General features: G+C 49.3%; 7 protein-coding genes across 7 annotated transcripts; 3 read left to right on the forward strand and 4 right to left on the reverse strand.

Annotated features, from left to right (window-relative positions):
* Positions 1 to 1132: 1132 nt before the first annotated feature.
* Positions 1133 to 1516, forward strand: EURHEDRAFT_399348 (uncharacterized protein; the record flags this gene model as incomplete). The annotated part of the gene is made up of 1 exon (XM_040779916.1): positions 1133 to 1516. One exon carries the CDS (start codon positions 1133 to 1135, stop codon positions 1514 to 1516), a length of 384 nt encoding a protein of 127 aa, XP_040642738.1.
* Positions 1517 to 5100: 3584 nt separating this feature from the next.
* Positions 5101 to 8312, reverse strand: EURHEDRAFT_399349 (putative serine/threonine protein kinase (Kin4); the record flags this gene model as incomplete). The annotated part of the gene is made up of 3 exons (XM_040779917.1): positions 5101 to 6617; positions 6673 to 6967; positions 7026 to 8312. The coding sequence occupies 3 exons, from the start codon at positions 8310 to 8312 to the stop codon at positions 5101 to 5103; spliced, it is 3099 nt and encodes a 1032-aa protein (XP_040642739.1).
* A 1847-nt stretch (positions 8313 to 10159) lies between these two features.
* On the reverse strand, positions 10160 to 11053 carry EURHEDRAFT_408300 (uncharacterized protein). Its single transcript, XM_040780793.1, has 2 exons — positions 10972 to 11053; positions 10160 to 10919 (listed from the first exon to the last, which is right to left on the reverse strand). Exons 1-2 carry the CDS (start codon positions 11030 to 11032, stop codon positions 10624 to 10626), a joined length of 357 nt encoding a protein of 118 aa, XP_040642740.1. The 5' UTR covers positions 11033 to 11053; the 3' UTR covers positions 10160 to 10623.
* EURHEDRAFT_408301 (uncharacterized protein) lies at positions 10838 to 12064 on the reverse strand. The gene is made up of 2 exons (XM_040780794.1): positions 11571 to 12064; positions 10838 to 11518 (listed from the first exon to the last, which is right to left on the reverse strand). The coding sequence occupies exons 1-2, from the start codon at positions 11953 to 11955 to the stop codon at positions 11124 to 11126; spliced, it is 780 nt and encodes a 259-aa protein (XP_040642741.1). The 5' UTR covers positions 11956 to 12064; the 3' UTR covers positions 10838 to 11123.
* Positions 12065 to 16649: 4585 nt separating this feature from the next.
* EURHEDRAFT_383235 (GFA family protein) lies at positions 16650 to 17326 on the forward strand (the record flags this gene model as incomplete). Its single annotated transcript, XM_040779565.1, has 4 exons — positions 16650 to 16822; positions 16890 to 16918; positions 16976 to 17085; positions 17153 to 17326. Exons 1-4 carry the CDS (start codon positions 16740 to 16742, stop codon positions 17324 to 17326), a joined length of 396 nt encoding a protein of 131 aa, XP_040642742.1. The 5' UTR covers positions 16650 to 16739.
* A 234-nt stretch (positions 17327 to 17560) lies between these two features.
* EURHEDRAFT_446623 (senescence-associated domain-containing protein) lies at positions 17561 to 19118 on the reverse strand (the record flags this gene model as incomplete). The annotated part of the gene is made up of 2 exons (XM_040783621.1): positions 17561 to 18444; positions 18503 to 19118. 2 exons carry the CDS (start codon positions 19116 to 19118, stop codon positions 17561 to 17563), a joined length of 1500 nt encoding a protein of 499 aa, XP_040642743.1.
* A 559-nt stretch (positions 19119 to 19677) lies between these two features.
* On the forward strand, positions 19678 to 22435 carry EURHEDRAFT_528061 (acyl-CoA dehydrogenase mitochondrial precursor; the record flags this gene model as incomplete). The annotated part of the gene is made up of 4 exons (XM_040787041.1): positions 19678 to 20455; positions 20719 to 20839; positions 20910 to 21755; positions 21809 to 22435. The coding sequence occupies 4 exons, from the start codon at positions 19678 to 19680 to the stop codon at positions 22173 to 22175; spliced, it is 2112 nt and encodes a 703-aa protein (XP_040642744.1). The 3' UTR covers positions 22176 to 22435.
* Between the last annotated feature and the right edge of the window lie 136 nt (positions 22436 to 22571).

Genomic DNA, 22571 nt, shown 5'->3' on the forward strand with positions numbered 1-22571 from the left:
CCCTCCACCTATGAACTGTCTGCAGCGACAGCGACCAAACCAGCTGCAGCTGAAAAGGCAGACTGCCAGGCACACTTTTTGCGGCAACTGTGCCAATCAGAGTGCAAGGAGGAAGCCTATTCTGGCGTCTGAGAATTGGCACATCACTTCGCGCTGGCACTTTGAATCGAGTGCGACGGGATTGGCGCGGAGGGCTGTAAATCGGGCGTAGGCGCCAAGTCAGCGACAATCGACTGGTTGCGCCAGTGTGCAGCTGAAGGGTTTGCCGCTGCTAGTCTGCATAGATACAAGGCAGAAAAGAGCTGAAATGGAGCTGGAGGTGGAGTAATAAGAGGAGATGAGGTTCCTGTCGTTCTGTTAGTGTTGCGCTTTCTCGCAGGAAGGTCAGAACACGTGACTGTCTCGGATTTATTGCTGGTACAAAGTACGATGAACCGCCTCTCTGGCAGTGCTGCGCCTGTCATGCAGTCCTCTCTACTACGGAGTACGACCAAGACATCTTATCTCCCTGCTTCCCTCACATGACTTCCTCTGAAACCTGAGAATGTGCCAAGTCGCTGCCAAGTGGCCCAGACCAGATAGCGTCAGGCGATTGTGCATAGCTATCGATCTTAAAAAGCACTGACGACTTCTTGGCTGTGGCTGATCAGGGTGCAGATTCCAGTCTTCATGAATACCAGAATTTGAGTACGGAGTACGGAGTACGGTACTCGAAGATGGAGGGTTTTATGGAGCACTTCGAAATCTTCGTACATCGACAAACAGCCTACAGCCTACCGCGCCCCCCACGGGTATACACAGATTGCAGTGATTGTACAAGCAATGATGCGGATGATCGCCAGCCAAGACTTGCCTAGAAAGGGGGCATCCGGGGGGTCCACTGCTCGGTAACTCTTCTGGGGGGAAAGGACCCCACGTCTGTATTCATTTCACATCCATACACGCTTTTTAATACGGATTTCTGCTCAGTGAGGTGATCAGTCTTGGCCAGACCGCAAAGATATAAAGAGGGTCTCATTCCCAGGAGCTTTCTCGTTCTGTTCTTCATCAAGCATCTCTCTTCTCTCAGAACTACAAGTCCAAACCAACACAAAGCCTTCTCGGTCTTACTCTATCAAACCCAACCCTCAAAATGTACTCCAACACCCCCGGCACCAACTTCCTCGTCCTCTCTCCCATCCAAACCGCCTCCCACGGGTCCCCCGCTCCTCGCGCCCGCTCCGACAGCTGCTCCTCCACCGACAGCGCCTCTTCCAACTTCCTCGTTCTCTCTCCCACCCAAGCAGGTCCTCACGACGCTGAGTACCGTGGCCGCTCGGACAGCTCTGCCTCCATGGATAGCTCTGCCTCTGCTTCCAGGTTCCTTGTTCTCTCGCCCGGCCAGGCTGGTCCTCACCACGCTTCTGGCTCCGAGAACCGCGTCCGCTCTCCGGCCGTGCTCTCGCCCTCTCCGCTGCCTGCTGGCTTCCTTTTCTTGGGCTACGACGCTCCTGTCCAGACTGCTTCGAGTGAATAAACTTGTTGCTTTCCCTTTTTTTCTTCAACAACTACCATCCGGTATGATCGCATCATCCGATGCAACAACAACACAACACACCACGACACGAACCACACGACACCCATCATCTCCAGATGAGTCCAGAGTCTAGACAAAAACGGCTCGTCCGGGGAGATTTCTTTACAGCATAGCATGCACAGATGCGCGGATGCACGGACAGATGCGTACAGTTATCGTCAGGTTGGACAGTGACAGTGATAGTGGGCAGTGAACATCTTGGTTTTTGTCTTGTACATAGCATAGCGTAGCCCATGGGTTCTTCATAACAGCACCGAATGAGCAAATCAAGCAGGCCAAATCAGCGGAATTGCGCAATGATCATCGTAGTCAGGTCAGCCACTTGTACGGAAAATTACTGTACTACAAATCTAAAATAGTGAATACCCCCGCATCGGTGAGATTTCAGGAAAGTAATCCACCCAGGATCAACCTTCCTAAGTATCTTAGAGTAAAACAAACTACATAATCCCATTACTGGCATTGTTTACCCCCCTTCTCCATTGATAAGATTAAAGCAATTTACTTAGACACACCTACAGAAGGATTGCATATACATAACAATGACCACCAGTCCCTATTCCCCGGCCAGACATACATACATAATTCCACATATGTCTGTCTCCGTACAGAGCACAGAGCGTAGAGTTCCGGTCTGTACAGGTAAGCCTCCGCTCCGTCCGTATTCCTGAAATCCGTATCGCCAGATCACCATCCTACGTATGTACCCTACCCTCCACCCTCAACCAATCACATCACCAGACGATGATCACGTTGAACGAACGCTTGTGGGATCTGCTTGTCTTGGCTTTTTTCTTTTTTTTCTTTCACTTGAGCCCCTGTTGCCTGTCTGAATACTTCAAGCCAAGAGAGATAAGGATGGCCAAGACGTTAGGTTAAACTAGGTAGGGATGTTATGCTTATGCTTAAATAAGACAAGTCAGTCGATAGTAACTATAACTAGATGCTGACAAGTACTGTTACCCATTCCGTGTTTATTTCCGACTCAAATACCCTGTACTCTGTACCATGACGCAAGATCTACAGACAAGTGTTTGGCTTGTACCTCGGGCCCAAGGTCCCCCACATTTCTCGTCTCTTAACGAGGGACAAGTCATTACTTTCCTGTTTGAGTTTCTCTGTCCTGTGTTATTCCGCGAACCTCGGGCTGGAGCTGTCACATGATATCTATCTTTTATTTGCTGACTCGGAAGGAATACCGTTCTAAACTCAATTAAATCGAATATCAATGTAATTACGCATAGGATGTGAGGACCTGTGAGAATGATGCCGAAAATGACTACTTCTGAGGCCGTTCACGGCCGCATTTCCACCTGTAATGCCCAGCAGCAAGCCGCTGCTCTAACATCCCGCCATATGTTTCACACCACTATTCTGTAAGTTACCCGCCAAATAATTGCTTAATCATCGCCCTGCGGTGATGCTCACGCTCAACCTTGTGTACACAAACCTCAGCGAGCCTTCTCTCCTATCCAAAATGACGACCAATGCGACACCAAAAATGGCCTCATCTACAGCCAGATATAGTCCCCCTCCAATTCCGACCAGTCTGGTCAGACAGCGTACAAAATGCCACCTGCCCTCCCTCTGTCCTTCTTTCTCTCCTACCTTCCGATCCTTCACTTAACAACACGACCCTCTCCAATCCCTGGGTCGATCGTGGCGTGAATCAAAACGCAGTCCCCTCTTCCTGATCTGATCTGGCTATCTTGATAGCACCTCCTCCCATGCCCCCTGCTCAACCTGGCGAGCACCAGTACTGGACTGATCCCATTCTCTGCGTGGAGACTCGAGCCAGATTGGAACATTTCCGCAACCTTGGATGAATTGCAGTCTTTGTTGTGCTAATCGATTGGCCCTTTGGCCAAGTGGGTTGTTAGCAAATTCCATGTTTCCTCAACAAGTTTTATTCCGTGAATACTCTTATATGTCCATTGAGGGCTGCAAACCCTTTTGGTGACTTCCTGCAGAGTCTGTTCGTACTCTCTGGTCTGTCCCTAACCCACAATCCGTCCCTACTCCCCGGTCCGTTCCCCTCCAGTCTTTTCCTACCTTTCAGTCCGTCCCTACTCTCCTACCGGTGGATTAGAGCGATGGAACACAAGGGATAAGTTCTCATTTTTTCTGCCGCTTACAAAGCGCCATGATGAAATTTAATTATCTTCAAACTCGGCTGCCAAACCGGACGCTCAAGGGAAGTGCATCAAAATAATGTTGTTTTAGGCTCCATCCCCCTCCTGGTGTTGCTAGATATGGGAATTCATCCTTACAAATTGTCAACACTTTTGTATGATAGAGGATCAACCACTCAAATATCCGTCCATTACGGTGTTAGATAGTCAATATCACCCTTATTCGATAATCAAATTCTCCTCCATACGGCCTCAAGCAAGATCTCATGTAAATTCATTTTTCAGTAAAAGATAGGGGAGCAAATAATATGAACCAATTCACTGTATTAAAAAAAAAGAGGGAGATAGAATCAGCTCAAAACGCCGGTCAACGTAAACGAGGTAAAGGAAACCGGAAGTTGAGGCGAGAGAGCCGCAATTTCCGAAAGAAAAAAGAAAAAAAGGGGGAGTTGGCGGAATTCAAATGGTCAGTAATATAGGTGAGTACAGAATATGGGAGGGAGTTTGGGAAGAGAAAAAGATTTGGGAGGGGACGAAGTCAGAACAATGAGGGAAAGCTCTTGTATATTGGGAGGCCAGGCGGGCGGCGTTCACAATACGGCGTATCGCGAGGCTATACCAGAAACGGCAAAGCTAGCCGGAACAGGAAATTCACAAGGTCCTGGTTTTATATTATAAATAGTAATATCTACTCTGTAAATCAGTACCATACATGTATCAACGATTCAATCAGACAACCGACAACGAAACGACAGTAGTGGTATACTTCGAAACTCCAATGCAAGTATAATCACCAGTAAGCAATGGAAATTAGATTATCCTCAAGGAACTCGAAACTGGGATATAAGAGAGAAAGAGAAAAAGAAATGTAAAAAAAGGAAAGCATCCTCCCATGAAGAAAATGCTAAGAGAATAACAGAATAGGGCTTGAGAAGAAAAGAAAACAAGCACAAACAAGACCACTTTACAACCAGTATAATGACAGTAAACACACAGTATTTGAACAGACGAACAAGAAATGAGAATTTATTGTCCACAAAGGAAATGAAAAGATAACATGCTAGATAAATCAATATGTATGCGGGATCAAACGGTCGCAGGGTACAATAGCAGGACAAACCGATCGCTGCAAGCAGGGGAGGACGTATGCTGTTGGGGTATCACGAGGTATCACGAGAGAGAAGGGTATCCAATTATCCTCTTTGCTCTTTTCCTTCCATACTGAAAATGAGCCACTTAATCCTCCTTCAACGCCAACGCGTTCGAGGTGTATTTGCTCGATTCATCCTGTCCTCACAAAGGAGCTGCCAAAGTGGGACGCCGCCGGGGTACTCAACCCGAAGAGAGCAAGAATTCGAAGCAATGCAAAAGAGCATGTATTATTAATCGAATCTACCGATCATCGCCAACTCGGGACTTAGCTCGCCGACGGAAAAAGTCCATGACTTTCCTCGCTGCCCCTGAGCTGCCAGGATGATGCTCGTACTCGTAGGCATCGGCAAACTTGCGGTTTTTCTGGAGGATACCAGTTCCTCGTCGGTTGCCTTGCATCGACTGTTGGTGAGCATTTTCATTATGGCCATCCAAGTAACTGGGCGCCGAATTATTAGCATGCGCATGCTGCGCGTATTGCTGATCAGGATACATTTGCTCGGCCGACGCGCCGCTGTAGGACGTTGGCTGATAACCGACAGATTGTGTCCCATGCAAGGCCGCAAACTGCTGGTCGATGCGAGCCTGGTAGTTGACTGGTGGATCATTGGTGAAGACCTCATCCGACGGTCCCTCTGTAATCGAATTGATCGCATCCTGGGTCCCAGAACTGGCCGCGCGAGAGCGAAATCCTTGAGCACCAATTGACGTTTGTTGCTGGACGCGATTGACATTTATGCGACTGCCTTGTGAATCATTATCTGGGGTTTGCGATCTGCTCGACGAACCAAAGCCTTTCAGTGAGAAAGACGCAGGTAAAAGCGAGAATCGACGAGACCTGCTCTCTCCACTCGACTCGCCATACTTGCGGTTCGACCCAAGAGTGCCTGAGCGTCGAGAATCCACCGAGACTCTCGTGTTGTTATCTCCTGGGAATGGTTCTTTCATGCTGGTAGGCGGGTAGCGCCTGCTATTCCTTTGGCGAGCACCACCCGGCTGTGTACCGCGGCCACCGAAAATAGACCCAGATCGACCGAAAAGTCTTTCTCCAATCCCCGAAATCGTGTTCGACCGTTTGTGGCCCTTTGGTGTCTCTTGGCGAGGGGTGGTATTGAATCTGGATGGATATTCCTGAGCGCTGGGCCGCCCGATGGACATAGTAGCGGCGTGCGTTGGATCTTGAGGGATAGGTGCGGAGATCACATATTGCTTGTTTGTAGGTTGTGCGAGACGACCCTGGGCATTGGTTGCCGCAACCGTAGGAGCCACAGGTTGACCATAAGAACCTCGCGACGGCAGGCGGCCAGCGTTGAACGAGGTCATCGAACCACCGGTAGTCGGCCGCGCGTATTGTGGCATTGGAGGCTGGGGTGGCCCCGTAACCGCTGTGCTGCCCCCAGCTTCCGATACGTTCGATTCGCCAGCCCCGGCGCTCTGCCCTGCGGGCACCTCCTCTTGGGGCGCCGCGGCTCCAGCCGCAGTGTGAGTAGCCTCTGTTGGGGTCATGTTCGAAGCGATGGAATTTCGTGCAGTAGGAGTCTCCCCTCGGGCGGTCTGAGACTGAGGGGCAACGTATTCGACCTGGACCGTTCTCCGCTTGGCATCCCGCGAGGTCTTGGACTTGTCGGACTGCTGGTCGTGCGAGATGTCCCCAGAGTGGTGGGTGAGTCCGCCCACGGTAGAAACGGGACTGTGATAAGATTTCGGAGGTTCTCTGACCGACGCGCTGCGCGCCAGCGATGGTTCTTTTTGTTCTTCTGAACCGGTTGTCAGCAAAATGAGCATTGAAGAACAAGAGCAAGCTCTGCATACCTTGCGGAATGGTAGTGTTGGCAATCTCGGCGACCTGGGTGGTACTGCTGGTGATGTGCGATACGATGTGGGAAAATTCGCTGAGCCAGCTGTGACGGGCGACTTCGAACAGGTCTGCTCGTTTCCGTGGATCAGGTACCAATATCCGCCGCAACAAGTCGCGCGCATGTGGGGTCACATATTCGGGGAACGTCAAGGGAGTTGTGACGATGTATTTATACAATAGATTGATGTTGTCACCATCCGGATTTGCCGGGTCGTCGTCAAAGGGGAGATATCCTGCAAGCATCGCGTACTACTCACGCCATATGTTAGCAAAGTCGAAGGTCAATTCTCTTTGTCTTGATGCGTACCAGAATAACACCACAGCTCCAGACGTCAACCTTGCGCCCCGTGTATAAAGAATCGCTCACGACGAGTTCTGGAGCAGCATAGCAGGGACTTCCGCAGCTCGTCTGCATGAGATCGCCTCTCCGCATTCCCTTGGCATTGGTCTTGTCCAGTTGCATCCTCTTCACAAAATTCTTGTTTGTCAGATTGTACTCGATCTCCTCACTGAGTTCATCCACCGCGTCGAACGTGTTAGCGAACCCAAAGTCTGTAATGATGATATTGCGATTGCGGTCGAGCAGCAGGTTCTCGAGTTTCAGGTCACGATGCACGATACCTTTCTTGTGCAAATAACCAACACCGGAGACGAGTTGCGCAAACAAACGGCGCGCGGAATTGTCCTTCAGATACCGGTTGTTCAGGATGTGATCAAACAGTTCTCCTCCGGATGCGTACTCCATGATTATTCCAATATGACGGTCGGTTTCCACCATTTCATGAAGGCGGACGATGTTTGGATGTGAGAGGTCGCGGAGAATTGAAATCTCCCGGTAGATCTTAGGAAGTCTGGTAGGATTCGAGCCGAGCACCTCTCTTCGAATAAGCTTGATGGCCACCTGGATGGTGCCGTCTCTCTTCCAGCCCAGCTTGACCTTGCCGAATTCACCTTCACCCAGCGTCTGCCCGAGAACATACTGGCCAAAGGTGATTTCTTTCCGCTTGGTCGAGTTGCTGTTGTAGTCATGTCGACTGCGCAGCCCACCACGGCCACCATCGTCTACACCTTCACTCCCGACCAAACCCAGGCCGCCACCGGACGGGGCACCCTTGCTGGGCGACGATTCCTCGGATTTGCCCGATTGTCGCACCTGCTCCCGCTCAATATCCACTGACGGATCACTGACGAGGACTTGATTGATCACGGTACTCGACTCCTTGACTAGAGTCCCCTGGGAAGGAATAGTCTCCATGATGGACGCGTTGGTCGGGGTCACTGGAGAGACGGGAGACCCTGGTGTCCAACTGGCTCTCTTCGACGGATCCGACGAAGAAGCGGCGGTAGCATGATGCCGCCCAGAGTCGGAGCGATGCTTTGAATGCCGGGATCCCGAACCTCTGTCTGAGGGCGGAGAACTGCGGTGGCTGCGATGAGACGACGTTCTAGGAGGCGGAACCGGGGGGCCGCCTAGCAGATCGGGATAAATTGGGCGTTGCACGCTGCTCTCGCCGGGCGCAGGCGCCGCGGAGGACGAGGCTGAGGCTGCATGTGTCGACGGCGGCAAAGACTGCGGACGAGGGTTTTCGTTCATAGCCGATAAGAGAGATGAAGCCGTTTCTGGACCGGAACGGACGAAGGCTGGTGAAGATTTAGCACCGAAATTTCAAGATAGAGGTAAATGGACCAATGGAGCGCCGCGACAGCTGCGAAGACTCGTGCAGTACAGCGCATGATGAAACGGTGGAAACCAAAATGGCAAGCGAAGATGTAGAAGGTGCAGCCAAGGGAGCCGTTGGCATCAGGGAGCAGATCAGGACATACCTTCGTGTTATTGAAGCGCGCGAGCGAGTTACCAAAGGAAATCCTGCGTGACGGTCCGAAACAACACCTCGTGAAGGTATAAATGGATAGGCGATCGTTATTTCGGTTCGTTTGGGCAATCGCAATGAGCGGGTCAAGTTATGACACGACAAAGGAAACAGTAAACAAAAATAACCCTCCTGAGGGTTATTGTCTGTTGACTTTTTTTTTTCTTTTGAAAGTTGACGATTTTTTTATTGGGGGGGGTGATATTGCGATCGCAATCGTTCGTTCTCTGCTGCCAGAGCTGTATTGCAAATCAAAGTTAGTTCGTGGATTGCGATCGGAATGCAAGAGCATGCTTCCAAATACTCGAAAAAAGCAAAACCGATTGACGCAAAAGACATTTATATAAAAATACTGTAATAAACAGGAACACTAGGTTGCAAAAAACAAACGCGTGGGCTTCGCAAGTCGAAGACGCACCTTTATTATGAAAATTCTTTCTTTCTTTTTTCTTCTTTTTTTTTTCAAATCAAGAAATAAAGAGAAGACAAGTCCCAAGATAGCTGCACTGCAGTGACTACCGCGACTCGTCGTTCACAACCTCTTTTTCTTGACTCTTCTTGACGAGGGAGACCGGGGGGTAAATAGCCTCGGGACGCGATTATAGATCGTATTGAACTATTCAGACGGTAGACTGTTTCTGGGACTATTTCTTTCGAATAGCTGTCGTCGAGACCAGCGTTTAGCACTGCTGCAGGAATTGAGGCCGAGAGTGTACCGCGTATAGGATCATGATCGACGGGCAGCGATAAAGGGGGAAGAGGTGGGAGGCGCACGGAGGAACGAAACTCGAATTGAACTCGATCGTTTGTTTGTTCTGTTGGAGAGAATCCCTCGAGTGAGAAACAGAGACCTGCGTATTAGAAACAGAATAAAAGCGACCCGGTCGGCGAGGGAGAGTAGAGTCGACTACTACTCCGTAGAGAGAAGAGGAAGAGGGAGAGGAGCGGGCGGCGGAGGACCCGAAGAGGGAAGAGAAGGAAAATTAAAGGGAAAAAGAAAGAGAATAACAACAACAAAAAAAGGAAAACAAAAGGAAGAGAGAAAATAGAACAGTTTTGAAACTGACTGAAGAAAAGAGGAGGAAGAAAGAGAAGAGAGAAGAGAGGAAAATAGGAAATGAAGAGAGGACGCGGAAGAGAGGGGAGACGAAAACGGGAGACCCTCTAGTATTGCTGTAGTCTAGCTTAGCTCTTACTCTAACTAACTAACTGCTAGTAATACTGCTGCTGCTTCTGCTACTGCTGCTACGACGATGATAATTCCAAGCGTCCACTGCCACCATATCACTCGTTTCCACTCCTCGACTCGCCCTTACTGTTTCTTTTTAAAATTTTTATCCTTTTATCCTTTTGTCCTTTTTTCCTTTTTTTTGTTTTGTTCACTTTCCATGCAGTTTGAACGTGTAGACAAAAATAACCAAATCAACAGGGGAACTGACTGTTTCGAACCGACTCGCTTTGAGCCTCTGGGGTTGTGCACCGCGGCGATCCTCATTTCCGTATAAGAGTAGTACTACAAAGTACAACCATCATACAGAGCAATATTAGTATGTACTATGCACACTGTAGACTCTAACCGATCATCCTCGAACATGTCCACTGTTCCATGGTTACTCGTCCTCTCCTTCCCCAGACAAGGGACGTATCAATTTGGTCCCTGGAGCAATTATTCAATTGATAATCAACACTATCCCGTACCAGTCTCCAATTCTCCGAGTCTATTCTTCAAGTCCATATTCATCTATCTATCCCTACAATATATTCACTCCGTAATCATCCATCTTCCATACAGAATCCTCAAAAAAAAATAATCCAGGGGTTGCACCTAATAGTACCACCGCGCAACCATGGTTCTTGCGGCGGCAATGGGTCTGCGGGTATATATATTTAGTCATCGGTTCTTCCGTTCGTCTTCCAATGATTCTCCATGACAGGAGCAGGTGGGGTTTATAGTTAGCATTCTATCCACGTCAAGTGTCAACCAATGCTGTTTCCCGAGTTCCCTCGCGGCAACGGCAATTATATATTTCGGGGTCACCCCATTATCGGCAGCATGGTCACAGGTTGGGGATCTTCATCTCTAATGAAACAAGACCAAATAGGCTGAGTGCAAGGCCGGCCCTGAGGATGATTTAGCAGCTCAGGTGGCCCCCAAAAAAATTGATACACTATGAGTTCATGTCGTTTTCGCCATGTCCTGATCTGGATGCGTTGCTTTTGATAACTCGGGTATTGGACGAGGATATGAACTAGATAAGAAATACAAGAATTGGTGACGATGATGTGACGAGGAGGGTTTGTGGAATGTTGTGAGCCCTGGACGGAGGCCGCTGGCATTATATATTGTCAATTAAGGTAGTAGGTGATATCTCCATTACTTACAGTAGACTTGCTTGATAAAAAATCCGGCTAGATCACTCCAAACTATCCATCTAGAACTCATAACTCATCCATAACTCCATGTACTCCATCTTGTCATTTTTGAACATCTTCTCCAAACGATATCAACAGCGAAATCAAGACACTACCCATCATCACCGGTGACTGGTCGGTAACTCATGAACCTGATGCTCGGAATTACCCTCGAGCTCCTGCAACGGCGCTGGCGGCTGCGGCTGCTTGGCATCCTCCAACTCCTGTATCCTTTGCTGCGGAGCCTGTGCCCAGGGAATATATCCCATGTCTCCGGCCATATGCGGCCCAGGCGCCGTTTGTGATGCTGCCGCTGCCTTCCGACGACGATGGATGAAAAACCATAGCAAGGCGAGTATCAGTGCAGCTCCAACCACACCTCCAACGACACCGCCAGCGATGGCGCCGGTATTGGTAGAAGAAGAGGACGAAGATGATGAGTCTGCGTCAGACGTAGCAGTGGCCGTGGCCATGGCCGTGGATGCTGACATTGATGAAATCGTGGCACTCGTGCTAGCTGGACCGAGAATTAGATTTGAACGCACTGACAGAAAAGAAAGAATACGCACTCGAAGCAGGTGCACTAATAGACAACGCCGCTGTATATGAATCATTCGCGTTAAATGACTCCCACGAATCCGCACATCCTACCCAAGTCCGATCATCCTGAAACGCCTTAGTGCCATCAACACAGCAGAAATAACCCGATGCCGGACTGTCGTCTTCGCTACCCTTGGCCCGATAGAGCGTGGCCGTGTCGTTGGCACAATGGGGGTCTTGTCCGAGTCGTTGCCCGCAGTCTACGCCATCCGGGCAACAATTATCTTCGCAGGAGGTACCTGAGGGACAGCATCGGTACCAGGGGTCCCAGGTTTTGCCGCAGTTCTTCTCGGTGCTGAGACAGGAGCCGTTACGGCGGAGAGGGTAGCCGTAGGGAGGGTCAAAATCTGACATGATAGGGAGGGGGAGGACAAGTAGGCTGAGGTAAAATGATCAAGTGTTGAGTTCTGTCACTGTCACTGAAAAAAATACCGAAGCCGGCGAGAGGAAAACCCAGCTTCGCAGCGGGGAAAATGAAGTATTTAATGCAGCGTTTAGATACGAGGCTGAGCCGTAATACGGTGCCTGATAATTCAGGTGGCTGCAGGATTCTGTGGCCTTGCTAAAGGGGTAGTCCGGGATTCGCCAAACGCAGGAACGGTGAGGTGAATCCATGGTTTCAATTCTGCAAACCAGCAAACGGTCTTACATGACCTTCTTCATGCTTTGTACATTCTAGCTGATACCTCACATTCAAGTACCTCTGAGATATCATCATAGAGTGTCTGTACTTGTCCGTACTCCGTACTTTCCTGCCATCCTGGATGCACGGTCAGCGGGAGCTAATCCTGCTGCGGCGCCCGATTGGCAGAGCTTTAATGGCAGTGCTCTTCATGATTGGTCGACTGATGTCGCTCATTAATTACCCTTTTTAATGCTACAGTCACGTGGCTTCCCCTGCAAATTAACCATACAGAATACTTACAGAGTATGGAGTGAGTCTATACCATTCTGGTGCAGTATAATCTATGATTAGATACCTCCATAAGTCGTTGGTACAGTGCGAATGGACAACATACCACGAACAGAAAGCTCTCCGGACTCCAAATTAAACTATTATCGACCCACTGAAACGCGGCACGTCCCATTTCCTGTCATGTGGGTCTTTTGGCTAATAAACGAAATTTATTGACTCTAGAATGCTGGAGGCAAGAAGAAGGCCTGAGGCGAAATCGCGGTATGCTCTGAGTCACATACAAACTACAGATTGGCCTTGCATACTGTAGACAATTGGCCAACATGGCTAAATCTGCAAGTAACCCAGCTCCACTTCAACCCTACTACGTGCCATGTCTCTAACCATGCACAGAGCACCATGCAGATAAATGAACTCCTAGACGGTTGAACTCAGATGGGTGATGCCATTAGTGAGATTATAGCTCCCACGGGTTTGAATAATATTCTCGATGCCTTGGGGGAGGGCTCGGAGGGGTGAAAACTAGAAAACGCTGGTGACGGTGAGTGCGGCTTGACAGGTTAGCAGAGGAATGAGTCTTCAGTGTACCGGGGGCATGATACTGTGTACGCTTTTTTTCTTGCTTATGGCTGTGAATTAAGCAAGCTCTAGATGGGCGATCGATAAGTTGAATACGAAAACTATTTTTGCTTTGAAACTGGGTCGAACAAACCAGAAGCCCCTCAATCCTGTCCGATATCAAATATGTTCTTTCCGCCAGGTGCTCGGAGGATCTTGGAAGAGGTACTCCAGGGGCACTGACGCAAACAGTTTGGTATCATCTGGGGAAGTGCAGCAGAGGATCTTTCTGTCCATAATATGGGAGGAGTTATTGCAGTTTGTGAAAATTGTATACGCTCGCTGAAAAACTTAGAAACAGCAAAGTACTTGCTGAGCACAATCGTTGCCGTGACAGTCCTTTTCCTATCTAGTGGCAATCCCCAAGAGGTGCCCAGATTCGACGGGGTGTGAAAAATATTAGATGAGTTTAAGTCGATGTCGAACAGCGTGTTCTAGTCGCACTCCTCGTTGGTGCTTCAAGCGCACATGACATAGTGCTCTTGAAGGATTGGCCTTTTGCAAGAAAGCAAGGGGATATTGAAGCTGAGAACCAACCTGCAAGGAAGCTTGAAATTGCTTACCAATGCATGCTGAATGAGGCTGACTGGATGTTGAGGAAACTAGTCGTTTTCTTTTGGGTCATTGGCCTGATTTTGTTATCTATAATCTGTGTATTTAATGTTTTGTGCAATTGAGTAATCGTAGAATATCTCGAAGCAGTCATCAATGACCGTCAGTTGATCAAGTGTTCCTTGCTGCACCAGACAACCTTGAGCCACCTCTCTAGACTTTCGTGCAGAAGTCATGCAAATCCGTCCCTTTGCTTACCGTTGCTATTTTCATACAAAATAGGCCAATTTTTATCAATGGCATTGGCATAATCAACGAGTGCTTTCGCTAGGCTGCCTTTTCGCGACGTACAGAAGACGTGTACCAGCTAGCCAGCAGAGTGAGATCAGGCTGGATTGCAATAGTATTCCACAATGGAAACGTAACGGACGGTGCCTAAGATAGCGGCAGCTAGACCAGACGACTGTACTGCATAGCTATATGTTTCCGGGACTGGCTGGCTTGCAAGGATGAGATCTGTAGGAGCGATCGGACGGGCTTCTGCTGGCTTTCAGATCATGGTGGAAGGACTGGTAAGGACAGCAAAAGTGAGGTCTGAGGTAAATGGAAGAGTGATATGGGAAATTTCTTTTCTATCTCCACCGCGGTTCAATCATCACCTGCATACATATATTGGGGCATTTTACAAATGAAATAAGCAATAGACACACTTCTCGAGAACGAAGACAAGTTCACTCTATAGGAAGTACATCGGGCATTCGCGTTATTGGGGATAACCTGCCTCATGGCACAAGATTTGCCGACCCCAAACCAGAACACTGCATCTACCACGGATCGAAGTAACATGGATGCAGGCATTGTATTTCCAAGACACTCAAGTGCAAATGATAAAATATCAAGAGAGCTCCAGACCATCCGAGTCCATGACTTGAGATTAGCATGTATCATGGAGCCCAAGACGCAGAAAACTTGGCTAATATAATAACATAGTAAGCTACATGGCATAGGAGTTTTAAGTCCCAAACCACAACAGGAAATCAGCGGATTGTTGCATCCACCTTGGGCATCAGGAGAGCTTGTGAAGATAGTATCGAAATTAAAAGCTAACAGGAAATTTTACGGCGGCATCCCATACTGGGCCCCTTTCGATTTGTTGAGACACTTTAAGCTCACCCTTGGGCCTACGCCCCTTAGGGTTGAGAAGCGCAACTTCTTGTCATTGGGACAAATTTCGGGAACCGGTGTCGCACTATTAACAGGGGCGTTAAGACCACATGGATGTATAGCTGCTGTTTGTTGGAAGGAGGACAGTGCGTCTATATTTCTTCCTTGATGCGTCCTTCGGTGGTATAGAAAATACCATGCTCGACGTGCTTGGACCATAGATATTCGAAATTCTCGCTATCTACTTGCTGAGGGTAAGACTCCCGACTTACTGAGCTATTCCTCAAACGAGTCATGCAGGACAGGGTCCTGAACGGCCAGCCCTTTCGCAACTGTGCCAAAACATACCTATTCTTATGGCTCATGAGGCATGCTTAATGTCTGTTGGACCATTGACCTCCAACCGACTGCTAATCAAGCTACATCTTAAGAAGAATAGCTTTCATATGACAGACCCAGCGCCTAGGTTGCCGAACTATGCAAAAATACATTGTTCGCTATGTCCATTTTTGAAAAATTGGGCTTGGCAATCTCGAAAGGCAAGACAGCCCATCCCACATTTACATGGAGGGAGAGCTTTCAGACCGTGGAAGTTGTTACTAAAAGTATACGCTGTCGGGAACCTCCACGCTACACTATGATCGTGTATTTAGACAACTTTTCTGGAGACAACGACTACGTTTCCCAATAGAATTTCTCGCCTGATAATCAACCAACCCTTCGATACAGACGTTGGACGAAATCCAGTTTCGATGAGAGCACTGCCGCCCTTTAAATTACAGGGGAACAGGCCGTTCTCATTCCACCAGAATACATCTCAATGAGATGGAAATAGAGGTGTTATGATAGAATTCTTGATTCCCCCAAAGAAATGGGACTTCAAGCTCCTGCAAGACGGCCTGGAGCTGAACGGATTTGGAATGAGAGACAAAAAGGACAATATTTTGGCAATTGTGTCGAAACGTATCCCTTCTTATCTCATGAAGTGCGCTTCCTCTCCTTGTGACGGTTAGCCAATCAATCTAATAAATGCCTCATGGGATATAAGGGCCAAAGCCAGAATGTCAGAGGAATCGCTGTGCACTGGAAGGGGGTTCGTAGCCCAAAGTACGACGGCTCCCTTAGTGAAAAAGGTTGGGAATGGGTCGCAGACCCATGCATCAACTGCCAGGAGCTAATCGAGATCCATGGGAGTAACCTCGAAAATCTCTAGAAGTACGCAGAGTCAGCTGTGATGATTTGAAATACTCACCGATCCTATAGGTATCTTAGGATATACCGGGGGAGGGGCGCCAAAAGGTCAAGGATATCGAGTGAGTACGAAGATTCCGTCAGCGGAAAAGTCTGGCAATGGGTGATGGATCCATCTGCAAACGGCCAGGAATTGATCGAGATACATGGGGCCAATCCGAACAATTTGGAGGTATGCGGAATCAGCTTGGGATTCCCATATAGCTGTCACTGTCAAAGCAAGACCATTTGGACATTGCTTACTGCGATAACAATCACCATGCAAATTGCGCTTTAGCTAATGCTTCAAGGGATAACGGGCAAATTGACGTTTGTTAGGTATGTGCTGGGGATTGCATGCAAATTATATACATCCAAGAAATAATAATTTTATGCTCTGGTGTAATTGTACAAGGTATCAAGAGTCATCGACAAAGGAATGATAATCTATTAATCAACCTTATCACTCTTTATCCGATTGTGCAGATGTTTATACATCGGAAAGTCTTCCGCGCTCCGTAATTCCTACGTCGAAGAGGAAATAGCTCCACAGCCGTTGATTAACACCGCACGGAGCATTGTTTTATTTTTATTTATCTACCTTAACTCCTGGATACTCCCTCCAATTCATCCTTCAATTACCAGGGTACAGTCAGAAATGTCCTTCAAAGGCATCTGCAACTGCGGAAACATCCAGGTCTCGCTGGACCAGCAGCCAGAGGTTACTTTAATTTGCCATTGGTACATACATACCACTGCCCGAGGTTGCGTGAATGCATGAGCTCATTTACTTTGTTTGATTGAATAGCCGCAATTGTACCAAGGCTGGTGGTGGTCGTGAGTTTACTGTCTTCATATGGGCATGAAAAGATGTAGGGATTGACTGGGACATAGCCTTCTCGATAAACTATGCCGTCGAAGACTCCACCGCCAACATCAATGATCCGCACGCAAGTTTAAAGATCTACGAGGATGCAAACACGGATAGTGGGAATCGCATTCAGGTACCTCCTCACTTGGACCCTGCGTTATATCTTATGTCCGAAGTATGCTAACAAGGGTAATGTGAAGCGCCAATTCTGCGGAAACTGCGGTAGCCCTATCCTAAGCAAAAGCCCCAAGTATCCCAGGATGTCGATTTTCAAGGCCATGTTGTTTGAGGAACTGTCGCCGCCTAGTATGGAGGTTTTTACGGGGTCGAGAGTTGGTTTTTTGGAGCCAATTGAAGGGGCGGAGCAGGGTTGAGTGTTTGATTTGGTGTTATTGGGGTTGTGGCATTGGAGTTGTAGTGCAGTGGATACGGGGCGTTTGTTGCACGTATAGATGTAGATTATGAAGGGGTACCGTGAATTAGGAGTTTGATGAGTGTATGTATGGGTGGTAGATCGAGTAGATATCATTTTATATCAAGCGACTTCCAACACCGCGCGCCTAAAGTAAACAAAAGCATCATAACATTTCAATTCGAAACAATATAGGTTAACGCTTCCCCCCACCCATAGCCGATCCTCCCAGCGACCTAGTGTCTGATGCACCGTACGCAGGAGGCGGAGTGGGATTTGGCGAAGGACGTCTGGCAACAGGATTGGGACCAGTCCCAGAGCCCTGAGGCCGGGTGCCCGAAGGACCAGCCGCGCTCGCTTCAGGCGGAACGTCACCACCATCACCAGAACCAACGACGACCTGCTGACCGTCCTTCATGCGTCCAACGACCATACCCTTAGCCACAGACTTGAGAAGCGCCTTTCGACTCACACCAGATGCATCGATATACACCAACCCGACGTTCCTGACGCCACCAGTTAAGCTGGCGGCTACGGAGCCTGCTTCCTCGCCGTAGCGATGCGCGACCATGGTGCTGGCAGCCGTGGAGCCCGAAGTCATGAGGTTCCGCGCGCCCTGCTCGATACCATCCGCCAGTGTGGAGAAGGCGATCATAGACTTGTTGAGCATTCCGGGCTTGTAGTCGGCACCCCGCTCTCCCTTTTCCCGTTTCCGGCTCAGTGATGCACCAAGGTTCTGCGCGTACTTGCCCACCTGGCCGACTGTCTTGGCTGATAAATCTGCCGCGCCGTGGGAGAAATTTCCAATCTTTCGAATGCGCGCGTGTGTTGTGTCTGAGAAGGTCATGGGCTGCTGGTTCGGCTTGACCTTTTTAGTGAAGCCCTCTGCACCGCTAGTCAAGACATTGGAGATGTACGAAGAGCCGGTGACAACAAGACGAGACGCTGTCGCCGATGACTGGACAATCGTAGAGCTTTTATAGGCCGGATGGCGCGCCATTCGGAGGTATTCTTCAGAGGCATTGTCGACGCTGATCTGATTACCTTCGCCTTCTTGGGGGAGTTGGACTTCAACGGGTCCTTTTGGATCGTTAGCTACTGTTCCCAGCTTGTACCCAGAGGTGAGAGAGTGACTTACTCTTCGACCCCGGCTGAACACCAGGCCTCTCCACGACATCATACCCCTCCATCTCTCCGACAACACTACCATCCTCCTCATCTATAAGTACAATTTGCCCATGCGCATTCTTAGTAGGCTTAGTCCCAGGCGAGACATATCCTTCGCCCGGGGCAAAGTTCGCGGGGTTATACGGCGCATGCTCCTTGGACACAGGCGCCGGCGCCCTCTCAAGGAACGCAGTGCACTGCGCCAAAATCGTCTCAAAGGTATCCACATCATCCTGCGACACCTTCCCCGGCCCAGTTCCGACTCCAGGAAACTGTATGCGGATGAACGCGCCCGCATCCGGACCAAGATCCCAGCGGGGAATCAAGTAGCTGGTCGGCGGTTGGTGGTAGATTTGAGTCGTCGCGGGAAGAGCGAGGTCGAGCTCCGGAGGAAGGTGCAGATGGAGGTAGAAATCCTCTTCTGCTGGCCCATTTCCTAGAGGAGTGGTGCTCGTTGGGACCATTAGGAGGGAGAGGTTCTGGGGTCCTGAGGGAGTGAGCTCGGTTTCTTCGCCATTTTGGATATGGTATGCGGTGATGTTGCTGATGCTGTAGAGCAACCGAGGGTCGTGTTCGGGTGCGGCCATTTTGGATCGAGCGTATGTATTGAGTGTGAGTCTTAGGGGACAATTTGAACAATTACTCTGTAGAGATATGTTCCGCCGCGGGGAAATAATGACGTCGTTCGGCGGGTATCAAGCGGCAGAAAAATATAGCCACCACACAAACAGATAGAGACAAAGAGACTAGAGAGTAGACAGTAGTAAAGCCCAGAGCAACGAGCCTCCTTTATATATCTTGCTACATCTCTGAGACGTTGGCGACTTTTCTTGGCGCTTGCGTAGAATTCAACAACATGGCTTATGTAAATCACAGGCTACTCCATTTTAGAGCGCTGCGCCACATTATATGCACCGCCACGTACTCAACGCCACAGTTATTCACCATTCAAAATCATGAGTGTGGCTTCAAAAACTGGTTGGATACAGAATCGTAGAGAATGTTGGGGTGGATTTCGACTGTTATGGTGCCAAGTGATGGCACATGTACACAGTCAGCGTCACCAAGGCAGCCATCCGTGGATGAGTGATTTCCAGCACAACAGAGCTAGAGATTGGTTTTTCCCATCGCTAAATATAGGGCGAGATGGCCATCCAAATCCTATCCGACCTCCATTTGGAGACACCGGCGGCTTACGATCTATTCGAAATACCCCCTAAGGCACCTTATCTCGCTCTCCTTGGAGATATCGGTAACGTCAGAGACGACGGCCTCTTCGCCTTCCTCGAAGCACAACTGCGCAAATTCCAGGTCGTCTTTTTCCTACTGGGCAACCATGAACCGTATCACTCCAACTGGCCGACCGTGCGGACCAAAGTACAAGAATTTTCAGACGCGATCACCAAGCGAAGACAATCCGAAAATTTCGGAGAATTTGTCTTTCTAGACCAGACGCGGTACGATCTCTCACCCGATGTCACCGTTCTCGGCTGCACACTCTATTCCCAAATCACCAAAGCCCAAGAACAACGCGTGAGCTTCGGCCTCAACGACTTCTACCAGATCGAAGACTGGACTGTTGAGGACCACTCTGCCGCCCATCAAACGGACCTAGCATGGCTCAACCAGCAGGTCTCTGAGATTGTCCGAACAGAACCCCACCGCAAAACTGTGGTGTTCACCCATCATAGTCCAATTGCTCGCGATTCGCGTGCCGCTGATCCTGCCCATGAGAACAGTCCCATCTCGTCTGCCTTTGCGACTGATTTGACCGACGCAGAGTGTTGGAAGGCTGAGCAGGTGTGTGTCTGGGCATTTGGCCACACGCACTATAACTGCGATTTTGTGGAGGAGCGGACAGGGACGAGGGTGGTTGCGAATCAGCGGGGTTACTATTTTTCGCAGGCGAAGGAGTTCAATCTGGGTAAGGTGATTAGCATGTGAGATAGAATCTCTGGTACAATCCTTTCACCCGTTCCTCTGAGTGTGTTGTAGACAAACGGTTACCTCGTGTGTTGTGCGGATTTACTGAGGATCCCCGCGGGCCCGCGGTTAGCCGAGGCTGTCTGCGCTTCCCCGTGATCTCCTCCAATACCGACAACGACATCTTGCCTCGTTTCTTTTTCTTTCCCTCCTTCTTTCTCTTCAGTTTCAAGAACTCGTGACTGTTTATTTCTTGAATTTAAGATCTACTTCCCTGCCCCTCCGCTATTATGGCTTCCATTTCCCGTGCATTGCGGCCCTTGTCCCGCGCTACTTCTTCGAGACTCGCAGTTAGAAGACCAGCTTCTTTCCGGCCAGTTCAGAGGTATGTAAATGTGCTTAAGGACACTATTTGTCTCAGTCCTGCTTTTTAGGAGGCAAACTAACCAGTCCAGCTATGCATTCTCTACCACCCCTCGCCGGCGGGACGCTGACCTCTCCCACCTGACGCCTACCCCGATCTCCCACCTCTCCGAGACCGAATCCCTCATGCAAGACACAGTATCCAAGTTTGCTCAAGAACAAATTGGCCCCAAGGTCCGCGATATGGACGAAGCAGAGTCCATGGACCACGCCATCGTCGAGCAGCTCTTCGAACAGGGAGTGATGGCTATTGAAGTCCCCGAAGAATTCGGCGGAGCTGGCATGAACTTCACCGCTGCGATTGTGGCTATTGAGGAGCTGGCCCGGGTTGATCCCAGTGTCAGTGTGTTGGCCGACGTGCACAACACGCTCGTCAACACCGCTATCATGAGATACGGTAGCAGTCAATTGCAGAAGGAGTTCCTGCCCAAGTTGGCCACAGGGTCTGTGGGCTCGTTCTGTCTTTCAGAACCTAGCTCCGGATCCGATGCGTTCGCGTTGCAGACCAAGGCCGAGAAGACGGCGGATGGGTACAAGTTGAACGGCTCGAAGATGTGGATTACCAACGCTCAGGAAGCTGGTGTGTTTATTGTCTTTGCCAACTTGGATCCTAGCAAGGGCTACAAGGGTATCACTTCTTTCATTGTTGAGAAGGGGACTCCCGGGTTCTCGATTGCTAAGAAGGAGAAGAAGCTTGGTATTCGGGCCTCGAGCACCTGTGTGCTCAACTTCGATGACGTCGTCATCCCTAAGAGCAACCTGCTCGGTGAAGAGGGTCAGGGTTACAAGTATGCCATTGGCGTCCTCAACGAGGGCCGTATTGGTATCGCCGCTCAGATGACTGGTCTTGCTCTCGGTGCCTGGGAGAATGCCGCCAAGTAAGACAACCCAATCCAGCCAAGCAATCCTCTTGCTAATATAGTGCTTACAGCTACGTCTGGAACGATCGCCGTCAGTTCGGCCAGCTCATTGGTGATTTCCAAGGCATGCAGCACCAGCTCGCCCAGGCCTACACCGAGATCACCGCTGCCCGCGCCCTGGTCTATAACGCCGCCCGCAAGAAGGAAGCCGGCCAAGACTTCGTCCAGGACGCCGCCATGGCCAAGCTGTACGCTTCTCAGGTTGCCGGCCGTGTCTCCGGCTCTGCCGTCGAGTGGATGGGCGGCATGGGCTTCGTCCGTGAGGGTATTGCTGAAAAGATGTTCCGGGACAGTAAGATTGGTGCTATCTACGAGGGTACGAGTAACATTCAGCTGCAGACCATTGCGAAGCTCTTGCAGAAGCAATATACGCAATGATTGAGATGATCTGTTCATCGATGATTTTCCGGTTTATCACTATCTTTTTTTTCCTTTATTTTCTTGGGTATACATGGCGTATCATGAGGGGTGGACTGTTCACTTTTCATTTTTCATTTTTTTTTTTTTTTCCTTTTTTGTTATGTATATCTTTTAGCTTTGTGGAGCATCATTTATGATAATCATTGTATGATAGATCATATCAACAATCGTGCATACCTTGGATCTCGGGCAATTTTTCTTTCCCTCCTTTTTTCGAGCACAATTACAAAGGAAAAAAAAAAAAAAAAAAAAAAAAAAAAAAAAAAAGCGATGACAAAAAAATTCCGGGGCGTGATTACCTGCATTCGCATTGCTGTATTCCCATAATATCGTCCCATCTTTATAAACAGATAC

Source organism: Aspergillus ruber (genome assembly GCF_000600275.1).
Source record: "Aspergillus ruber CBS 135680 unplaced genomic scaffold scaffold00002, whole genome shotgun sequence".
In the NCBI taxonomy this organism is placed as follows: Eukaryota; Fungi; Ascomycota; class Eurotiomycetes; order Eurotiales; family Aspergillaceae; genus Aspergillus; species Aspergillus ruber.